General features: G+C 61.3%; 3 protein-coding genes across 3 annotated transcripts in view; 1 reads left to right on the top strand and 2 right to left on the bottom strand.

The window, feature by feature from the left end:
- CD164L2 (CD164 molecule like 2) overlaps positions 1-1,478 on the top strand; it is a 3,157-nt gene extending 1,679 nt beyond the window's left edge. Inside the window, exons 4-5 of the mRNA XM_017831001.1 lie at positions 429-594; positions 987-1,478. Of these exons, the coding sequence (XP_017686490.1) occupies positions 429-594; positions 987-1,002 (182 nt within the window). The 3' untranslated portion in view covers positions 1,003-1,478. The remainder of the gene's footprint in view (positions 1-428; positions 595-986) is intronic.
- Positions 1,479-2,889: 1,411 nt separating this feature from the next.
- On the bottom strand, positions 2,890-9,311 carry SYTL1 (synaptotagmin like 1). Its single transcript, XM_017831073.1, has 16 exons — positions 9,224-9,311; positions 8,452-8,616; positions 7,150-7,450; positions 6,504-6,649; positions 6,322-6,430; positions 5,803-5,842; positions 5,425-5,518; positions 5,146-5,234; positions 4,563-4,682; positions 4,304-4,470; positions 4,117-4,219; positions 3,853-4,014; positions 3,707-3,785; positions 3,534-3,633; positions 3,250-3,455; positions 2,890-3,166 (listed from the first exon to the last, which is right to left on the bottom strand). Exons 3-16 carry the CDS (start codon positions 7,398-7,400, stop codon positions 3,027-3,029), a joined length of 1,806 nt encoding a protein of 601 aa, XP_017686562.1. The 5' UTR covers positions 7,401-7,450; positions 8,452-8,616; positions 9,224-9,311; the 3' UTR covers positions 2,890-3,026.
- A 3,880-nt stretch (positions 9,312-13,191) lies between these two features.
- On the bottom strand, positions 13,192-21,290 carry TMEM222 (transmembrane protein 222). The gene is made up of 6 exons (XM_017831140.1): positions 21,175-21,290; positions 18,637-18,721; positions 17,852-17,883; positions 17,022-17,118; positions 16,605-16,735; positions 13,192-15,673 (listed from the first exon to the last, which is right to left on the bottom strand). The coding sequence occupies exons 1-6, from the start codon at positions 21,288-21,290 to the stop codon at positions 15,586-15,588; spliced, it is 549 nt and encodes a 182-aa protein (XP_017686629.1). The 3' UTR covers positions 13,192-15,585.
- Positions 21,291-21,706: the final 416 nt, after the last annotated feature.

Below are 21,706 nucleotides of genomic sequence, written 5' to 3'. Positions count from 1 at the left end.
CCATCCCTAATGCCATCCCTGATGCCATCCTTGCTGGAAATTCCACCTCCAGCCTGATTGGAGCTGGGGCTGGGAGCAGAGAATAAGCCTCTTCCAGGAAGCGGGAACTGGAGAGCACTGGGCCAATTACGGCGGGTAACCAGAGCCCAGAGCCCTCTGAATTATTGATCCCACTGGGATCTTTTTCCTGCTGGCTCCTTTCCTGCAGCTCCAGCTGCTATGGCATGGGAAGGGGTTGAGCCCATCCCAGCATCCACATGTTGGTGGGCACATCCTAGCTCCAAGCTGGGAACTACCATCCCTCCCTGTTCAGCAACTGGGGGCTGCGTGGACCCCAAATTGCCTCCCCTTGGCAGGATCATCAGTGCACAGGGATACCCAGAGCACCCATAACCCCCTAAAAACCCCTCATTTTGCCCTGACAACAGGGACCACCACCACTAGTGCCCCGCTGACGGGCAGCCCCGAGTTCCACCCGCCCGGCTTCGACACGGCCAGTTTCATCGGCGGCATCGTGCTGGTGCTGAGCGTCCAGGCCGTTGTCTTCTTCGTCATCAAGTTCATCAAGTCGAAGGACAGCACCTACCAAACACTGTAAGGCTTCCACACTCTCCCTGGGATCCGGGGTGGAGGGGGGGACCCGGGCCAAGCCCACCCTCGAAGCCAAAAATGGGGTCACCCCGGTGCGTGTCCTGTCTCGCCGCTGTGTTGTCTCCCGTGGCTCTTTGTCCTTATCCAGTGAGGGGAGGATTCATTGTCCCTCCCCACCTGTCCCCTCACTGGTGTCTGGCTGTCCTGCCACCTCCTCTGTGTGTCATTGTCTGGCTGGATCCTGGCTCTAAACCCTGTGGGGAGTGGGGGGCACCCCAAATCCGTCCCTCTGAGGCTGAGCCAGGTGGGGGTTCACTCTCTTCCCACATCCGTGGGGCTCGTCTTGTCTAACATGGGGGGCTGTGCCCCATCTCTCTTTCCTTCCACGCTGCCAGAGAGGACAACCAGTAGGTTCTGGGTGCTGGTGGCCATGGGGAGGGGGTGCCCTCCCTGCACCCCCGGAGCTTCACCCTTCCCTCGCACCTCCCCAGGGAGGGGAGTGTGGCGTGGACCCTCTCCCCTGGTTTGCATGTCGGGTGTTTCCCACCTGGTTTGCTGTTTTCCTGTGAGTCGTTAGTGGTGGAAGGGAAGGGGGTGTCCCCCCTTTGCCCCCTTTTCAGGCACGGAGCCCCTTGGGGGGTGCAGCTGATGTACAGCCCCTTCTGCCACCGGGGCGAGGTGCCTCCAACACCCCCAGTCCCACCACAGCAGGGTGCAGCCCCCCCTCACCCCGAGCGTCCTCGACAGGACAGGAGCTGCAGGGCTCCCAGTTTGGCCCCAGTTAGCACCCAGCACCCACCTCGGCAGCCCCTGCCCTGTTGCCTCTCCAAAGATCAGGGGCTAGCTGGGGTGGTCTCTCTCTCTCCTCTCCACCCCTCTTCTCCTGGTGGTCTCTCTTTTCCCTTCAGCGTTTTGGCTGGAGCACCCACCCCCCTGCCCTGACACCCCCCCACCCCCCCTGACCCCCCAGCCCCCCGTGCCCACCGGAGGAGCGGAGCCAGGCCCTCGCTGTGTGCTTTTGCTGTGCCTCTGTGTTGCTCTGGGGGGTGTTTGGGGGGTGTTCCCTGTCCCCCCACCCCCTTTCTGTGTGTTGTTTTGGGGAGGGGGGTGCATGTCGTGTGCTGTGGGGTGACACTTGTAGCTCGGGCTGCCCCCCATTAAACTCTGCGAGGTGGTGTCTGTGTCGTGTCCGGGGGGGAGGTCGTGTAGCTGGGGTGGGGGTGCAGGGGGTGCCCCCCATCCGTGCCCTGCAGGAGTTCCCAGTGCAGTCCAACCCTTCCCCATGGCATGGGTGCAGCAGGGTGGGCACTGGGACACCCCTCCTGCACCCCACTGCCTGGGGGGGCTGCGAAGGGCTGGACCCCCCCAGGGTAAAGCCCTCCAGGACCCTTCCTGCCACGGCTCTTCTCTGTCCAATGCACCAGGATCTGAGGCCACCACGTGCCCCAGGCTGGGTGGGGGACACTGTCCTTGTCCTCCCTGGGGTGAAGAGGCTGCTGGTGCCACCCCCCCGCGGCCACAGAGCCCCCCCACACCACGACTATGCAAAGCTGGGGACACCAGGGTGGGACATGTCCCCCAGGCCTGACCCCTGTCCCTGTCCCCAGCACGGTGGCTGGGGATGCTCCGGGGGTTTGCACCCTCTGGCTGCTCCCCGGGGGATGCAGGTGGGCAGGGGGGGCCCATCCAGCCCTGAATCCCACCTGGGGCTCCTCCACCCTGTTCTTGCCAAGCATCCAGGGGACCTGGGGCACCCCAGGGATCAGAGGACACGTGGCCATGGCTGGCAGGGGGGGTCCTTTGCTGGCCGAGACCTCAGACCCACACTGGGGCAAAGCTTGAGACGGCACAGGGTGGGACAGAGACTAATAAAGGATTTTCCTGTAATTCCTGGTGTCTGTGTCACTGTCACCTGTCGCTGGCAGGCCCCCAGTAATGAGTGCTGTCCCAGATTTTGGCTGCAAACCAAATCTCTGGGGATGTGGCTGTGTCCTGCCCACAGGGTGGTGGTGGTGGGTGGCCCCAAATGACTCCAGTCCTCCCAGTGACCAGGGGAGAAGAACCACTGTGGGGTTTCCCAGTAAGGAATGGGCCATCCTGGTGTGGGAGTGACCACTCCACCCCACCCAGGGCTGTGACAAGGCCACTGGAGCCCCGGGGCTGCCACCCCAGGGGCTGGCAGGACAGTGATGGAGGGGACAGCTCCACGCTGGGAGCAGTGAGGTGCAGCAGCTCCAGCCCCAGAGTGGAGGGAGAAATCGGGGTACGGTGCCCAGAGCAATAAACAGCCACCAGATGTGCCCTCTGATGTCACTTCATTGCTGCTGGAAGGGGAGGGCACAGACCCCCAGCCCTGCACAGTGATGCTCCAGGTCTCCATCCCCTCAGGTCCCACAGTCCCTCTGGCACCAGGTGGTCCTTGTGGGACCGGGGGGCTACGCCCGGGGGGCCAGGTTGGTCCGCAGGGGCAGCAGCGCTTCCACCCACTGCCGGGGCCGCTGGAGGAGGCGCTTCCACACCCCCTGCTCCTCCGCCGTCGAGTCCATCCAGCCCACGGGCAGCCCATAACTGCTCCCTGCGGAGAGACCCCCACGGTCACCCCCCGAGCCACGGCACAGGGGGGCACCCTGAGGTGCTGGGGGTCCCCCCCGGCCTCACCGGTGCCCAGGCTGAGCCGGATGCCGCCCAGCTGGCGCTTGGAAAAGGCTTCCTGGTGCCAGAGGGTGAACTCGGCGCAGGCCTCGGCCAAGTCCTTGGCCTGGAAGCCGTCGTAGACCATGGTGTGGTTAAAGAGGGGGTTCAGGTTCCGCTTCACCACCCGCGTCTTCTGCCGGCTGGCCTTGCTGTCATCCGGCAGCACGTAGCTGGGGGGACACAGGGGGTGAGGGGACACTGCCACCAGCCCCCCTGGGTGCCCCCCAAGGTGCCACCCCCACTCCTACCACTGCACAAAGGCGTCCACGGTGCCGCTCTGCAGCGGGATGAGGCTCTGAGCGTCCTTCACCCAGATGTGCAGCTCGCCCGTGGGTGGATTCCCCCTTCCTGCGGGCCAGAGGGGTCAGGGGCACCCTGCCATGCCAGACCCCCACTCCAGCTGCCCACGGGCACCTCTCACCTTCCGAGCCAGCAGGGATGAACTTCAGTGCCAAGCTGAGGTTGCCCCGGCTGGCGAGGCCGTCCGAGGGGATGGGCATCTGTGGAGGATGGGGGGTTACAGGGGGCTGTGGGTGAAAGGTGGAGCTGGGGGGGCTGGGGGCTCACCCGTGGCTGGAGGTTGAACCACTCAGGGCGTGTGTTGGCCCAGTCCCAGGCACCCAGTGCGACCTCCACCTCCCCCAGGAAGAGGTTCCTGCCCAGGCTGTCGTGGTGCCACACCGAGAGGTTCAGGGTCCGGCCCTGCAGGTCCCTCTTCTCCAGCTTGTACTGGTGGGGAGGGGACACAGGGTGAGATCATCCACCCCCACCCAACCAAGCTGAACCAGGGGGCCCCCCCAACACAAACCATCCCAGGGCAGGGGTAGAAACCTTGAGGGTCTCATTGAAGATGGGATCCAAGCTCCTCTTCCTCACCGCGGTCTTGCGCTTGCTGCGGTTGGACTTGTCCGGCAGCAGGTACGTCTTGATGTACCTGGCAGCCAAAAAATGGGGTGGGTGCAGTGGGTGCCAGCGTGGGCACCAGCTGGGCAGTGCCACTGGGGGCTATGGCACTCACGGGTCCGAGCGCTGCCTCTTGGCCTCGGCCAGTTCCCGGCACTGCACCACGTGGACCTGCAGCTCCTTCTTGGCCGGGTCGTAGTGGAGGGAGAACTGGACACAGCCCCTCACGGCCACACTGCCCAGCTCCCCCTCGCTGTACAGGCTCATCAGGCTCCCACTCAGCTGCAGGGCAGGGGGACGGGGTCAGTGGGGTCAGGGGGGGCTGGGGAGGTGACCTCCCCCACACACCTCCAACCAGCCCCCCGGTGCCGTACCGTGGAGGAGCTGAGGCTGGACACGGAGGAGCTGGTGCTCAGCAGGCTCGGGGGGGTGTGGCCGTTCTGTGGGGGCACCTGGTCTGGGAGTGTCTGATCTGTCTGGAGGGTCTCCGGTCTCTGGAAATGCAAGGAGGGGTCAGCACCCTCCCCAGACCCACAGTGTGTGTGGGCACGGTCTGTGCTTTGCTCAGACCATACAGGCTCCCTCACAACCCCATACAGCCCCCTCCAGTCCCCTAAAACCCCATAAAACCCCCTCTGACCCCATACAGCCCTATACGTGCCCCTCAAACCCATACAGCCCCCTCTAGTCCTCCAAACCCCCCCCGAAACACCTCCAATCCCATACAGCCCTATATGTGCCCCCCAACCCCATGCAGCCCCCTCCAGTCCCCCAAAACCCCATAAAACCCCCTCCAACCCCATACAGCCCTATATGTGCCCACCACACCCATACAGGCCTTTATAGCCCACTCCAGCCCCCTCCCAACTCCACACAGCCCCTCCAACCCCATACAGCCCTATATAGCCCCATATAGTCCTATCCCCCCCCAAATGCCATCCAGCCCCCCCATCCCACCTGCCCAGCACTGCTGGGTGCAGAGTCGGGCTCCTCCTCATCCTCCTCCGTGCTGGATGAGCCGAAAGGGTTCCCACCTCCCGTGTCACCTGCAAGGGTGTGGGGTGGCACCGACCCAGCAGGGGTGGGTAGAAGGGTGGGGGTCCCCTTTTTTTGGCAAGAGGAGCAAGATGAGGGGCCACAATGGGGAGCCAGGGGGGAGGTAGGAGGCTGGGAAGCAGTGCCTGGGGGGCTCCAACCCCCCAGATCTCCCCAGCACCGACCCCCCATCCCGGTTACCTGTCTGGGCTGGGATGTCCTGCTCCCTCGCTGGCATGTCACCCTTCTGTGGGGGCTGTGACACGGGGGCCTCCTCCAGGGCTGGGGGGCTGGGCTGTGAGGTGGCACCAAGGGAAAGGGTGTAAACAGGGACCTCCTTCTCCCCTGCCTGCTCCCCTCAGCCCCTCTGTGTCCCTGGGGACAGCGTGGGGGCCATCCCATGGGACACCTCCCATCGCTCCACAGGGTTTGGGATCACACACAAGGCTGTCCCCAACAGCACCACACTCCTGGGGTGCCACTGCAGGTGCTCCAGGCTGCAGAGGGGTGACCCTCCAGCCACCCATCGAGCCCTTCACCAGGGTCAGGTACCGCTCAACCCCCCACCCAGGGACCCACCTGGGGCTCGGTGGCCACCAGCTCCTCCTCCCTGGGGCTGCTGTGGGAAGAGACCACCATTAGTTTGGTCTGGGTGGTGGACAGACAGACAGACACTGCGATGGTGGATGGACAAATACTGGATGGTGGACAGATGGACACTGGGATGGTGGGAGACACTGGGATGGCAGACAGATGGACACTGGGATGGTGGACAGATGGACACTGGGATGGTGGGAGACACTGGGATGGTGGGTAGACACCAGGAAGATGGGAAACACTGGGATGGTGGACAGACAAATACTGAATTGTGGACAGGTGGACACTGGGATGGTGGGAGACACTGGGATAGTGGACAGATGGACACTGGGATGGTGGACAGACAGACACCAGCTGCGGCTGCACCATCCCCTTCACCACAGGCTCTGCTCCTCAATCCCCACCTCCAGCCCCCCTGTGCCACCCCTGGTGGGTACCAATGAGATGTCACCAGCCCTGGTGTCACCGTGGGGTGACAGCCCTGCCTTTCCCCCCCCTCACCTCTCATCCGTGTCCGCCGTGCCATCCTCATCCTCCTTCTCCTCCGCCAGTGGCTCTCCGATGGCCTCCAGCTCGCCCAGGCTGGGCCCACGCTCCAGGTCCCCCGCTCCTGGGGACACCGGGGACCTCAGCGGGCCGAGCCCTGGCACCTCTGTCCCCGCACATCCCCGTCCCTCACCTACCCCGGGGCCGCCTCCTGCGGCGGATGGAGGCCCGGACGAGGTCGGAGCCCAGGGGGTGCCGGTGGCGCTGGGCGCGGGCGTCGCAGAACCAGTCCCCGGTGAGCACCCGCAGCCGCGCCGGGTCCGACACCGACTTGCGGAGCTTGCTGGTGGCGGGAGGGTGGCGTTGGGACCCCTGCCCTGGCACTGCCATCAGCCCCCCCGCACCACCATCCCCAGGGCCCCTCCCAACCAAGGGAGCCACTGGCCACTGTCTCCCAGGGGGTTTGGGACCCCCAGGGCTGGTGTGACCCACCGTGGGGCTTAACCCTGGCTGGGTTCCATGGGTGACCCCATCACTGGGGAAAAGGGGACTGCTCTGTCCCCAAGGGTGGTAGACCCCAGAGTGTCTGTTTTTGGGGGGGCTGTGCTGTCCCCACCTTTGATGGACCCCAGAGTGGCTGCTCTGGGGGGGTTCCTGCTGTCCCCAAGTGTGACAGACCCCAAGGTGGCTGCTTTTGGGGGATTCGTGCTGTCCCCAAGGTTGATGGGTCTGGAGCTGGGAGGAGCAGCTGTCCCTAAAGCTGATAGGCCCCACACTGGCTACTCCTGGGGGTGGTCCACGCTGTCCCCAAGGGTGACGCCGAGCAGGGGACCCCCAGCCCACCTGATGCGCCCCTCCTCGCGCCGGCGGAGCTGCCAGTCGCGGCGCAGCACCTCTGCGATGGCACAGCGCTCCTCCTCCGTCAGGAAGCTCAGGTCCAGCAGCGCCTCGACCCGCACCTCCAGCGCCATGGTGGGGTGGGGGGACACCCCGGGGACACCCCGGGGCTCTGGCTTAGGTGGGCGCTGAGGATCGGGGGGCTCAGCGTGCCGGGGGGGCTCAGCGTGCCGGGCATGCACCAGCGATGCCAACATCTGGAGAGGGACCTCGGGGCCGCTGGGGATGATCCCCCGCGATCATCCCGCTGCGAGGAGAAGGGGGGGAAGCTCAGCGCGCACCCACACACCCACCCCAAAGACCCCCAGCGAGGACAAAGGGGTGGGATGATGCCGAGGGGGCCGAGGGAAGAGGATGGGCAGTGCCCAGGGCAGGCTGAGGGACACGGTGCCGCTCCTGCCGCTGCCGGCTCCGTGCCAGGGCCAGCCCCGCCCGCTGCCGGGATCCTGCCCGCGGCCTGTGTTTGCCCAGGGTGTTTGCTCAGGGCCGGCTCTGCCCCTGCCCGCTTTCCCATGGGATTCACCGGGTGCCACGGCACACGGACAGATGGCAAAAGGGGGCCCGCTGAGGCCGCACCGGGTTGAGACTGAACCGGGCTGAGACCGTACTCAGCTCATCACACCTCCCGAGGGGGGTCTTGCTCCACAACCGGCGTTGCCTCACCACTACCCTTCCTGTCCCCGGCGCTGGGGAAGCGCTGCCTGGTGTCACCACGGGCAGGAAATTGCAGCAGCGGTGGGGCAGGACCAGCCCAGAGCCCCCCCAGCCCACCCCCGGCCACCCCACGGGGACCTGAGCACCCCCACGGCCGGGGGTACCCCCCCATCAGCGGCCCTGTCCCCAGCCCCACCGGTGACTCTGTCCCTGCCCCACCGGTGGCCCTCTCCCAGCCTGTCCCCAGCCCCACAGAAGGTCCTGTCCCAGCCCCACGGCTGCCTTTACCCCAGTCCCGTGGATCACCCTGTCCCCGCCCCACGGGTGACCCTGTCCCAGCCCCGGGGGGCCTCAGACACCTCCCAGTGTTGGAGACCTCAGTCCAGCACCTGAGTGGGCACACTGGGTGCCACCCCCACCACAGACCCCCCCAACCCAACACCAGGGACCCCCAACACCACCTGGCCTCCCTTTCCAGGGGGAACCTGTGCCACCCACCAGCACCCTGCCCTCAGCAGCGGGGCTGGGGGGGCTCGGGGGGCACATCCCGGGTCTCATCAGGGCTGGGGTTGGGGGCGTTCAGGGGCCACGTACCGGCTCTCACCGGGGCTGAGGCGATGCTGCCGCTGCCTCCCCACCGCAGCCGCTCGTATCCTGTTTACTGCCGGCACACGGGGGGGTCCCCCCGCCCCGGAACAGCGCTGCCACCTCAAAACGCACCTAGGTCTGGCCCAGGCGCTGCTGTGGGTCCCCAGCTCCCTGTGGGGACCCCAAAAACCGAGCCGTAAACAAGCACTCCCCGTCCCGCGCCCGCCAGCGCGCAGAGGGGTGCTGAGCACCCGGCCCCCCACCCTGCACGGGAGACCAGTCAAACCAGTTAAACCTCCCCAGTAAGCCACAATCTGCAGGGGGGTGTGCACGCCCCCCTTTTTTCTTGGCAGGCAGCCCGTGGCAATGGAGGGGGGGCAACAGACGGCATGAAACGCCCCCTCACCCCCAAAATGCACCCAAGGCTCAGCCCCTCCTGGGTGACCCCCCACAGCCCCCCAGGGACCGGCAGATCCCAGCCGGGGGTTGTCGCCACCTACGACCCCCCCACCACTCCTCCCTGCACCAGGGAGCCCCCCGGGCAGCCCCAGGCCTCTGCCACAGCCTGGGGACAAGGAAAAGCCACCCCACAAACGCGTGACCCCGAGCCCCCAGCCCACTGTCCTCAGTGGGGAGCGGAGCAGGGAGGGGAGTGGGGGCTGCAGCCCACGGGGTGGGGCGGGAGGAGCCAGACCCACCCACCCACACACACACACACACACACCCCGGGGTGTCTGTGCAGCCCCCGCGGCGGGTCCAGCCCCTCGGCCGCCCTTACCTGCCCAGGTGGTGGGGTCTCGGTGGCTCGTCGCGACCCCGGTAACCCCACGGGGACCCTCGTGGGTGCGCGGGTGCCCCCCGGTCCCACCCCCGGCTGGGTGCGAGGTGACTCAACCGCAGCCCTGCGAGCGCCTCCTCGCCCGGCGGCACGAAATCAGGGACTGGAGCCAGCAGCACCTGCCGGACGGGACTGAACTGGGCTGAACTGGGCTGAACTGGGAGGCGTCAGGCGCCTGGGAAGGGGTGGCGCGGCGGGGATGAAGCCCCGCGGCGGGGGGACCCCAGGTCTGGTGGAGACTCGAAGTCAAGGGTGTGGGAAAGGGGATGGGGTGGGAGACCCCCCCTGCCCTGGTGTCACGCAGGGGTTTGGGGGGGCAGGATGCGGGCATGGGGGGCCTGGGAGGGCACCTGGGCTGCACTGGGGGGACTGGTCTGTGCTGGGCATGGGGGAGCAGGACATCTGCCCTTCCTGCAGCACCCTGAAGCCCCCCACCCCAAAAGCCCAGTGTGGGGCAACGTGGGGTCCCTGGAGCTTTGCTGGTTCCCCATCCCACAGGGTGTCCCCAGCTCCATGGCCCCCACCCCTCAAGGCATTCCCAGCCCATGGCTCCTTTCCCATGGGACAGCCCCAACCCAGCCCCTCCCTCACCCCATGGCTCCCCCCAGCCCCACATTCCCCATCCTGTGGGTGCCCCCAGACCCACAGCTGCCATCCTGCCAGGAACAATCCCATCCTGCCCTGAATGGCCGGGGGTCCTGCCCACTCAGGACCACCCTGGGTGCTCAGCCCCACGCAGGATCAGGCCAGCAGTGCCAGGCAGGGAAAAACCCGGGGCAGGAACATCCCTGCCTGGCAGAGCAGGACCTGTGCCTCAGCTTCCCTAGATCCCAGGGGGAGAGAGGCCAGCTGGGGGGGTTTCAGGCTCCCCCCAGCTTTGTAGTGAGATGGCAGCACAAACTGAGCACAGAACCGCAATAAAAGGGGATTATTTTTAGCCTGGTTTCTCAGGAAATGAGACTTCAGCAGTGACACTGTATCTGTCTGTGGGCCACCCTCGTCTTCCTCCCCTTGCAGGGCACTTGCAGCTCAGCTCTGGTGGGGAGGGGTCCCAGAGGGACGAGGCCCCTGTGATGGCTGTCCTGGGAATGCAGTGAGCGTGGCCAGGTCTCTGCAGGGGGACAGTGGTGTGGGGACAGCCCTAACATGGGCTGGGGGCTCAGATCTGGGTCACCCACCGTGGGCACCGAGCCCTTTTTGGACATCCTGGACCCTTTGCCCCTGCGACATCCAGAGCAAGGAATGTTTATGGGATAGAGAAGGACGTGACAGGATGTGGCCCCTGTTCCTGGATCTCTGAGGAGGGGTGGATGGATGGATGGATGGCACCTCAGTCATGGGTGCCACTCTCTGGGACACATCCAGCAGCTGGGAACAGCCCTGAGCACAGCCAGGGCCAAACCCCATGGCCCGAGGCGTGGGTCCCATCCTGCAGAGCATGTCCCCACCCCACCCCTGCTGACCCAGAGGTGCAGTGAGTTTGCTGGGTCTCAGTCACAGCTGGTGCCTCGGGTGGCAGGACCAGGGCCTGTGTCAGCCCAGAGCATCCCAGTGACACCCAGCAACACCTCGGCCACCAGCACACGGTGACCCAGGGGCTGGGCCAGCCCTCGGGGGTGGTTTTCCTTCCAGCCACCTCCTGGAGCAGCCTCTGAGGAGCAAACCCCGCTCCTGGCTGCTGAGTGCCAGGTGCTGGGTGCTGGCAGTGTCCCAGCGGATGAGCAGAACAGGTTCTGCCTCATTTCTGCCCTGTGTGGGCAGCCCCGAGCCAGCACTGACAACGAGCAAGTCCTGTCCTGCTCCCAGCCCTGCTCCCAGCCCTGTTCCCCCTCCAGGACTCGTTCCTCAGGTCTGGGAGCTGCAGGAGAGTCTGGTTGTTCCTGGGAGGAAGCTGAGGCAGGAGCATGTGCTGGAGCATCGGCAGAGACCCCCCAGTGGGTTTGGTGGGAGGAGCGGGGCAGCACCTGGGCTTTGACACTGCCACATGTCCCCCGAACAATGGGGTCACCTGGCCCCATTCCCCTGATGGGATCTCGGCTCCTGTGCCCTTTGCCCTCCCAGAGCCTTTGATATGCCACTCAAGCCCTCCCTGGACACGCAGGGGTGGACACCAGCTCCCACAGGGATGGACCCACACCTCCCACTGGGACAATCCCAGCTCAACAAGGACAGACCCCAGCTCCCAGGGTGACAGATTCCAACTCCCCCAGGCTGGAGGGGCCCCTTGCTTTCACCCCCTCCAAATTTTTAATTTCAACCCCCCTCCTAACACAGCAGGGACCTCGAGGCATTTCCAGCTGTGGCTCCAGCTGGGAATTACACTGTCTCTGGGAAGCCACCAGCATGAAGACCCCCACTGCTGGGTCTTGCAGCCCCTTTCCCCTCCCCTGCCTGGGAACCATCAGGGACGACAGGGTGAGGATGAGGAGGGATCCACAGCCCCCGGCGGCTTCCAGAGCTCCCCGTGTGCAGCTGCCAAAGTGCAACGTGAGATTGCTCCTCGGGGAGCCCTTTGATGCCCCATCCCCCCCCCAAAACGGGTGACCCCCGGGCCCCCTCCCCTCCGGCAGCTGAGGCAAAGTGATCCCACATCAAAGGCGGCTCCAGGGCTGTGGCATTCCTGGATCCCTGCGGGGAGGGAGGTCGGGGACCCCCAGCCCTGCTCCCCACCGTGGTGCCGGGGGGATTGGTCATGCTCAGCCACTGCGGCCGAGGGCAGAGGGGCAGAGGCAGAGGGGTCACTCGGGGATGATGGCTGAGGCCACGTGGCAGCTGGGATGGATCCTGACATTCTGCTTCACAGCATTCCTCGCTCCCTGGGGCTGGGTTGGCCACTGGGGGCTCGGAGAGGAAAATGAGGGAAGTAGGGCTTGCACACCAGCCTGAGCAGAGAGCTGGGAGCATCCCAGGCATCTGAGCAGCACTACCTGGGAACAACAACCCAGCTGCTTCCATATAATCCCCACATCCCATGACCTGAACCACGCGGCTCAGCTCCCACACATCCCACGCCAGATTCCCTGCAGCTCCCAGGCAGCAGGAGTGGGTTAGGAAAATCCTGCCAGGCTGGAGAGGTGAGGAGGGACCCCTGTGGCCCTGGGGGGGTTTGGCATCCTCACCTCATCCTCCAGCGACAGATGTGTGTGGGATAAACCCCTCGGAGCTGCCACCCCGCAGGAGCTGAGGTTTGGCTGGAGGGGCTGAGCTGGAGGATCCAGGTGGTGTTCCATAAGATGGATGCACTGTGAAACCCCTCAGCCTCGGACACAACCCAATTTTAAGGCTGATCTGCTCCCCATACACACAGCTCCAGCCTCTGGATATCAGATGGAACACAAAATCGGTGGCAGTCAGCAGGCACAGCTTCCCCTGCTCCCAGCTCAGGCAGCAGATCCTGCTGGGAGGGGGAAAACGAGTCCAGCTCTTCCCATTCCACCCTGCTTCTGGCAGCCCCGGGGCCAGCACAGGCATCCTCTCCCCCTGGGAACATGGAGGGCTCCAGACTGGAAAGGGAAAGAAGCTGGGAATGCATCTCCAGGAAAATAAGATGGGAGAGACAAAAGGCAAACTGTCCACAGCTGAAGGAAAACCTTGGAAAATGAATCTTACATCCCAGAACACTTGGCTTCCCCTGCCCAGGCATGAGACCTGGCACCAAACCCCACAAACCCTTCCTGCACTGCAGGGATGGGGATGCTTCTGCCTCCCAAACCTCCTTCCCAACAGCAGGGCTGTGAGTTTTCCCTGGAGGAGGGAAATGGGCAAGTTCATAAAGTAAAAGGTTTATGAGCTCCAGGATCCAGCTCCTGTGGGCAGGAGAGAGGCCAGGGGTCAGCGGGGCAGGGGGGATCCCAACCCCGCTGCGGGCTGGGAGGAGGGAAGAGCCTGGACAAGAAGAGATGCAGCACTTGGAGACATCCACAGAAATCAGTTTATTTCCCTGCCATCGGGATTATGAAACCACAGAAGCAGAGTTTAAATATTTACAAAGAAATCCAGCGCCCCGCAGAGATGAAGGGAACAAAGGATGTGAGGGACGGGGGGCTCGCCCTCGCCATTCCAAACCCTGCTCGGGTCAAAAAGCATCGGGAGCAAACGGGAGGGGATTTCACAGTGGGGTTTTGGGAGTCCCAGGAGCGGGGCTGCCAGACACCCCCAAGTCTCAGCTTTGGCAATTCTTGCAGAGCTCATGGATAAAACACGGGTGGGCCGGGCCCAGGGGGCTCGAGGTTATTGCTGCTGCGTAGGACGGGTCAGCTCCAGCCCCAGGGCCGGTCACTCCAAGGAATCACACTTTAAATAAACACAGAGGGAAAGGATTCCTCTCTCCCATCCCCCCGGGGCACGCTGGCCTGTGGCTACCGGGTGGAAAGGCAGGGGAGCTCCAGAACACACCATCCTTTCATCCTAAGGCTCTCTCTGATCGGGATCTTGGCTTTCTGAGCAGCCCCAGGCCCAGCACCCTCCATCCCATGCTCCCCACACAGGAGGGAAAGGACTGTACAGAGCAGACACCGGCATGTTGGAGCTCCAGAGAGATGGGGAAGGGTGCCAAGGTCGGCACCCACCCCAGGAAAGCCAGCACAGAGCGAGAGAGAGACCATGAAGGAGAAGGGAGAGGCTTAAGGAGCGATTTAAGTGACTGAGGAAAAGGAAACACAAAAACAAGCCCAAGAGGAGGCTCCAACCCTCCCATATGGCTGGAGGAATCAGGGAGGTGGGAGAGGGCAGGGAGGCACATGGGGAGGGGTCTGAGAGCCAGGGGAGTGGCAGTGAATGGGCTCCCCAGTCAGAGACTGCAGGGAGTCCAGGAAAGCTTCCCTGCTGCCACAGGCACTCCTTGAGCTTGAAATCCATCAGGCAGCAGGGTAACGAGCTGGTTTTCCGACTGGAAAAAGCTCTTCTCCTCCCTCTGCAGTCAGCAGGGATCTGCTCAACTGCACATAAGCCTTCAGCCAGGCTTGTTTTTTAAGAACCCACCCGGCTCAGGGCCCTCCAAAACCAGCACCTGCAGGGCAGAGCCTCGGCAGACATAGACCCTGACATGGAAGGGGTGCTGGGTCACACCCCAACTGCCTTCCTGCCTGGCACTCAGGAGCCACCTCACCCCCTACAGCCCATCCTGCCCCTCCCAGGGCTCAACAGGGCCATCAGCCCCCCACCACTGCCTGCCTCACACCAAAGCCAGCCCTGCAAAGCTGTACCCCAGGTGTGCCCTCCAAAGCACACCAAAGGTGCTGAACCAGCCCTGAACCACCGCCCAGGGAGAAAAGCCAGTGTCCCAGTTTGCTGCTGCAAAGCCCAGCCAGAGGATGGGCATCTCCCAGTCCCTTCACCTCCTCTTCTCATCTCTGGTGGCCCCTCTAAGCTCAGGTGCTGCTCTCACAGAGGCCTCCAAACCCCACGCTCAGCCCTCTGCCCCAGAAACACGTCCCTGCCGCCGCCTGGGAGACACAAAGGACAGGGATCAAAGGAAAACGAGAGGCTTGTGAGGAGTGCAAGGACAGATTTAGCTATTCAGAGCACAGGGAGAAGCAGGGAAGCGCTATTTTCTCTGGCACAAGCTGAAAGGGCCCGAGCAGCTGATTCTCAACACTGCACCAGGCTCCTGAAGGGGTGCAGACTGCCATGAGCCATTCCCAAGCCAGCCCATCGACTTTCCTGCCTTTCCAGGCTCACCAGCGGGACCAGGGGAGCTGGCCCTGCCACAGAGCGTCCCTCAGGAGTGTCCCACCTCAACACCTTCCTGCCACTGCCAGGGAGGGAGACAGTGAGTGCTGGGGCACCCCATCCCCCTGGGAAGAACCCCACACCTCCACTTGGAATGTGTGCTACTGGAGAGACGTGCAACAGGGAAAACAACTCCTAACTGGAGACTCAGGGAATCCGAGGGAGCATCTGGTGGAATCTGCCAAGAGGATGAAAGCAGGTGGTCAGAGAGAACCTTACAAGGTGGATGTGCTTGTGCTCCTGGAGGAGGCAAGGTTTGCCTTGTGGCTTTTCTTGGCACTGAAAGCAAAGGTGCCCAACCCTTCCCTTTCTTGATCCCATTCCCACCTCCCCAGCTGCAGGCAGGGAGAGAGCAGGAGCTTCCAGACCCCTGACACTGGGAGACACCATCGACAGAACAAAAACAGGAGGAAAAGAAGGCAGTTCCAGGAAACAAAGATGAGCTGTTACAATGGAGTGGGGTCACCACCTTCCCTGGAAAACGGCTCCCAGAGTCCCAAGCCTCCATCCCGCTGGATCAGTCACAGTTTCTTCCTTCGTGTGCTCAGGGATTGGGGGGTTCAGAGCTGCCATCACCGCAGGTGCAGGGTGAGAACAACGGTCACAATCACCCCCAGGAACAGGACAAAGGGCAGCCAGGTCTTCACAAACCCCCCTATGCTGCAAGAGGGAGACAGGGGGAAGGTTCAGACGTGGGAAACCAGCAGAGACAAAAGGACGGGGGGATAACTGGAGCAATCAGAGGGAGACAGACGCCTTTCTGACTCTGTCATCCACTGCCACACATCCCATCATGCTGGAGATACAGTGTAAAAACTGGGACTAAGTCAGGTCCACAACAAAAATATCACAAAAACAGAGCTGGAATCTCCTCCCAGCTTAAATTAAGTCAGAGACTGACACATTTAATACCTGCACAGACAGGAATGGTGACAGACCACAAAAAATGAAACCTCATTACCACAGACAGCGCTGTTCTGAGTGCTGGTGGATTTAACCAAGACAGCAGGAGCTACACTGGTCCAAAAGCTGGTAAAGAAGCTTTTCCAGAACAGGGAAGAACCCACAGAAGTGGAGATTTATGCAGGGCAGTCCCTGCAGAATCTCTTTTTCAGGCACAATGAGCTGGAATGGAGATTCAGTGCCCCTTCCTTAAGGAAAGCTCGGGCTTTCCCTCTCCACTCCAGTTGGAAGCTCCACAGCTGCTGGAAATCCAACTAGTTTTTATGTAAACAAGATTCAAGAGAGGGAAGAGAAACCAGTAATCCTTGGAGACAAGCCATCCTGTGACCTTATGTTCTGACCTAACCCAGCCAGAAGACAACACAGAGTGAGATTTGCTTTAGCTAGCATTTCCCAAATTCCAGGCGCTCCAAATTAGCAGCCAGAAAGAGTATTTTGGGAGCAGCATCTAGTGCAAACCAGCAAACACTCCTGAATCTAAGAACAGGCAGTGATGGTGCCACCCACCAGCAACACACCCACGGGTTGGGAGGGGGGGAGATGTTTCTCCCTTTTCCACAGGACAAATGGATGCTCTAGAGGGCTCAGGAGAATGAAAGAGCTGAGTCCAGACTGTCCCTCGGCTCACCTGACGTATTTCCCATACAGGAGTGTGAAGAAGCAGAGTTTCACCATGTTCCAGGAGGTGCTGTTATCATACCTCATCAAGTTTAAGGCCAGGGCCACGTGGGAATGGCAGTTATCACAGCAAAGGTTGTGCTGGAACAGGGAAAAAAAAAAGGGATTAGACATCCTGTTCCTGACCCAGACCTGGTGCACCCTCCAAACCGCTGGGGAGATATAAAAAATCACAGAATCCCAGAATGGTTTGGGTTGGAAAGGACCTTAAAGATTATCCAGTTCCACCATGGATAGGTACACCCTCCACCAGACCAGGCTGTTCCCAGCCCTGTCCAACCTGGCCTGGAACACCTCCAGGGACGGGGTATCCCCAGTATCTCTCCAAACTCCAGGGATATTTCCCCCCCCCAGACTGGAGCCGTACCATGCGGTGCTTGTACTCCTCCGAGGCATCGTGCACGGCCGTGTCCCAGGCGTTGGGACCAGTGGCGTAGACTTTGTTGGGATCCAGCTTCCAGTACCTGGAAGGATGAGAACAGATCCCACTGCATCACTCTGCTGCTGCACCTTCACCACTTCTTGCCCTTCCGAGATCACAGAATCTCCGGAGTTGGAAGGGACCCGTGAGGATCGTCGACTCCAACTCCTGGCCCTGCACAGGCTTGAAGGACTTGGAGAAATCCACTGCCTCTGGAATCCACAGAGCCCAGCTCTTCGAATAAGCAGAGGGCAGCAGAAATGGCTGCTCAGCACCCACAGCACCCCAGAGAGAGAGAAATCACAGACCTCAGGGGCACAGAACACCCTGAACTGCTTTCATGTCCCGTGGTACAGAACCTCCCGGCCACTCAGGACACAAACCTGACCTGACAGATCCACAAACCCCAGGCACCTCTTCTCCTCCCCCCAGAATCATTAACAGGACCTCAGTGACGACAGTTCATTAGTACAGCCAGGCACTGTTTACTCAGAGCACTTGTTAACATCATCTTAAAACCTTTTAGCCTTTTTCTTTTCCTTTTTTTAAACAAAGGCTCCACACAGCTCTGGTTATTAATGCCATGACGTTGCTGTCACGCTTCTAAGAAGATTTAATTTAACGTGGTTTCTTGAAAAGCAGAGCCACAGTGGCCATCAATGTGAATTAGGGCAGCTGAACACCAGGAGAAGCAATATCACAGCTCCTCTGTCCCCATGAATTAAAGGACACCAGCAGGTCAGTTGGTCAGTTTAATAAAAACAAACAGCACTTACTTCACTGGTTTCCCAAATGCCATGTTGTCTTCCTACAAAAAAAAAAAAAAAAGAGGAAAACTGTCTCAGGAGGATATAACCCTGTGCAAAATTCATGGCATGGATCGTGCTGGAAGGTCTCACAGCCCAGGATGGCTGAGTGATAAAACTGCCAGGCTGCCTCAGCAGTCCCCAGACTCCAATCCTGTGTGTGCCTGGTTTAGATTCCGATTGTTTTCATACTCCTGATCTGAGCTGGAGTGTATTTCTACTCCAGAAATATTCCCTACACGGGGAATACAGGGAATAAGTGCCTTGTTCCCCTCCTTTTTTTTTTTTTTTTTTAACTGTTAATATTTTGTTACCTCAAAGTTGCAAATGTCCCAGTCTATTCAGAGTACTAATCATCCCAAATTAAAACTCACTTTGCTTCCAAAACCCACTGGACCACAAGCAGCTTTCAGGACTGGCACATACAGCACAACAGTTAACAGCCATGTTACTTCTGTTATTCAGAATTAGATTGCTGGAAGAGAATTTAGGTCCAAAACACATAATTTAGAGCCTGGAATACAAGATTTTTTCCCTTTCTGCTCAGCAAAACAGGCATCTATCACATCCCCAAGCGAGCTCCACTGGAGCTGCCCACGGAGCAGCGATCCATGACCTTTAAAAGAACTTAAAGCTGTTATTTTGCACAGCTTTGGAGCTGCAAGAGGCAGGGATGGCTCGAAAGTCACGGAGGAAGGAGAGGAGCAGAGGGAGCAGGGATTCTCCCTATGCACCCGGATCCAGGATCTACTTACGGAGACAAAGTACGGCCCCGCGAAGTCCCGGATGACTCCAGTGGATGTGCAGATCCCCATGTGGCCAATGATCGGGAAGAGCCACCTACCAAGGCAACAAGGGGTCCATCAGGTGGGATATTTGTCCCTGATCACACCCAGGGCTGGGAACTGCTGCACTGGGAATGGCTGGGGCGGGAATGGCTGGAGCAGGAATGGCTGGAGCGGTCGCAGCCAACGGCACAATGCAGGGTGGGCAGGCTCGGATAACCTGGGAGACACGGCTGGGAGGAGGAAAGGGGGGGAGCCAAAGCCAGGGAAAGGCTGGTAAAGACCAGGAAAACAAGGGAAAACGCACAGGGAATGCCCAGAACTCCGCTGGCAGCAGGTCTAGAGGAGAGCTCCAGACACACACCCCAGACGGAAGGGCGAGCCCCGCTCTCCCCGACAAACCCATTTGTGGAGCCAAGGAAAAAGATTAGATCCTGGAGAAACTGCCTCGGGATAAACCGGACTTTCCACTCCACTGAAAATCAGGTCACCCTGCCCATCTTCCCACCGCCCTGCAGCTTTCCACAGCAACCTGGATTTAAGCTGTCTGGATAGAAAACAGAGTTCCTGGCTTTAGGAAGATCATTCCCTCCTCTAAACGATCCCATTGTTTAAAAGACCTTCTCCCTGATGGGTATTTACAGTCCCAGGGAGCAGCAGACCTTTATCCCAACCCCCTTTCCATCATTATCACTTAGAATTAAATACTCCAGGTCACATTCCAGCCTTCTCCCACATTCTCCAGCATCCTCAGGTTTGGTGATCTCCCTCTCACTCCTCTCTCCCCGAGGGACTGAGTGCAGGGGCTAATATTCCAGAATAGACCACAGCAACGGATTCACAAGCCATGGCTTCACCAGAGACCCTAAAAAACCCACCAGAGATCCCAAAATAAAGTGGGACCGAGGCCTTTGGAGGAAAGTCAAGCCACACAAGCCAACAAGAGGGGCTGAGGATATAAATAGCACATAGTTTTTGGATAGCTGTGGATAACAGCTGTGGATAACAACCCTATGACGTGGGGAAAGGCCTCTGGAAGTCCAAAGTGTGGCTGGATTCAACACTGCCACCTTCCCAGGTACAGACACTTCCTCTTTGTAACTCTCCTCTCAGCAAAATGCTTGATTATCCTTTCCATGAAGAAATTTTCCCTCATATCCAACCCAAACCTGCCCTGGCACAACTTGAGGGTGTTTCCTCTCATCCTGTCCCTTATTCCCTGGGGGCAGAGCCCGACCTCCACCTGGCTCCACCCTCCTGTCAGGGAGTTGCAGAGGGAGCAGGGCCCCCCTGAGGCTCCTTTTCTCCAGGACGAGCCCCCCCCCAGCTTCTCCTTATCAGACTCGTGCTCCAGATGCCACAATCCACCAGGGAATGCTCCCACAAACAGGGGCGCTCAGTGGCTCTGGCAGCAGGGCAACTCTCTTTGTGAGCCCCAGCAGGGGTTAAGGAGGTCAAAAAAGCTTTGCAAAATCCTCCAGGAAAAGACTGGGGTGAGAAATTTAAGCAATCAAAAAAGGAAAGAGATAAACGGGACAGCAAGAGGGAAGGTGCAGCTTCTCCTGGGCGAGGAGAGCTCCGGACCATTCCCGATCCTGGCACACACCACACCACATCTTCTACCTGACTTTGAGCTCCGGCTCAGTAAACATCACCTGATGGGAACCGGAGGGGAAGAGGAAGGCAGGAAAACAAGCCTCGGTGTGCCCAGACAACCCCCACAGCCACATCCACAGCTTTTCACGTTCCCACGACCAGAGAAAAACTCAGAAGTTCTCCCTGGAGCCTGCTCACACTTGGCTGGAGAGCCTGGGAAGGCAAACCCAGCCCTAACTCATCAAAAGCAAAGCACCCGAGACTCTCCTCGGGGGCACGGGGTGGTCTCAGATCCCCGCGGGCAAACTTTTGCTCCAAAAAAAGCCTTCCCACGTTCCCCTGGATCCCGCTCCTGCAGGGACAAGCCCGCTCACCACAGAGCCTTCCCTACACACGCCCTGGCTGCGGGGAGGGGGAAAACAAGGAGCCCTTCCCAGGGACAGGGGCCCGAGGCTCCCGAGGACCCCGGGAGGGGCGAGGAGGGACAGGAAAGGGCGAGGAAAAGCCCTGGGGGAGGCGAGGGGGGACCCGGGAAGGGACATGGGAGGGATCCGAGAGGGGGAGACCCAGGAGAGGTAAGGGGGGGGTCCAGAAGGGCGAGGGGGTCCCGAGAGAAGCGGAGCGGGGAACCCGGGAAGGGCGAGAGGCCCCAGGAGAGACAAATGGGGGATCCTGGGAAAGGCTGGGGGGGGGCCGGGAAGGGGCGAGGAGGAGACGGGAAGGGCGATGGGGGACCCGGGAGGGGCGAGGGGGAACCAGGGAGAGATGGGGGGGGGGTCCGAGAAGGGCGAATGGACACACGGGAGGGGCGAAGGGGGGGTCCGAAAAGCTCGGGGGGCTCAGGGAGGAGCGAGGCGGGGGGACCCCCGAGGGGACCGCGGTGCCCCCCCCGCTCCGGGCCCCGGCGCTCACGTCAGGACGGGGATCGGGGTCCACACCACGCAGTGGGGGAAGCGGCCGCGCTCGGCATCCGGGGCGGCCCCGCCGCCGCCGCCGAACTGCTTCATGCCGGGCTCCGCCGCCGCCATGCCCGGGGCGCGCGCCCGCATCGCGTCACTTCCCGCGGGCCGCGCGCGCTGCCGGGAAACCGCCGGGACAGCGGGATAACAACGGGATAACGGGATAGCGGGGGACACGGGATAGCGGGGGACACGGGGGATAACGGGGGACACGGGATAGCGGGATAACGGGATAACAGGGGACACGGGATAGCGGGATAACGGGGGACACGGGATAACGGGGGACACGGGAACGGGACACAGGATAGCGGGATAACGGGGGACACGGGATAGCGGGGGACACGGGATAACAGGGGACACGGGATAGTGGGATAACGGGGGACACGGGGGACACGGGATAGCGGGATAACGGGGGACACGGGATAACGGGGGACACGGGAACGGGACACAGGATAGCGGGATAACGGGGGACACGGGATAACGGG

This window comes from Lepidothrix coronata, unplaced genomic scaffold, assembly GCF_001604755.1.
Source record: "Lepidothrix coronata isolate B3197 unplaced genomic scaffold, Lepidothrix_coronata-1.0 Scaffold187, whole genome shotgun sequence".
NCBI classification, from domain to species: Eukaryota; Metazoa; Chordata; class Aves; order Passeriformes; family Pipridae; genus Lepidothrix; species Lepidothrix coronata.
This window is presented reverse-complemented; position numbering and strand designations above follow the sequence as displayed.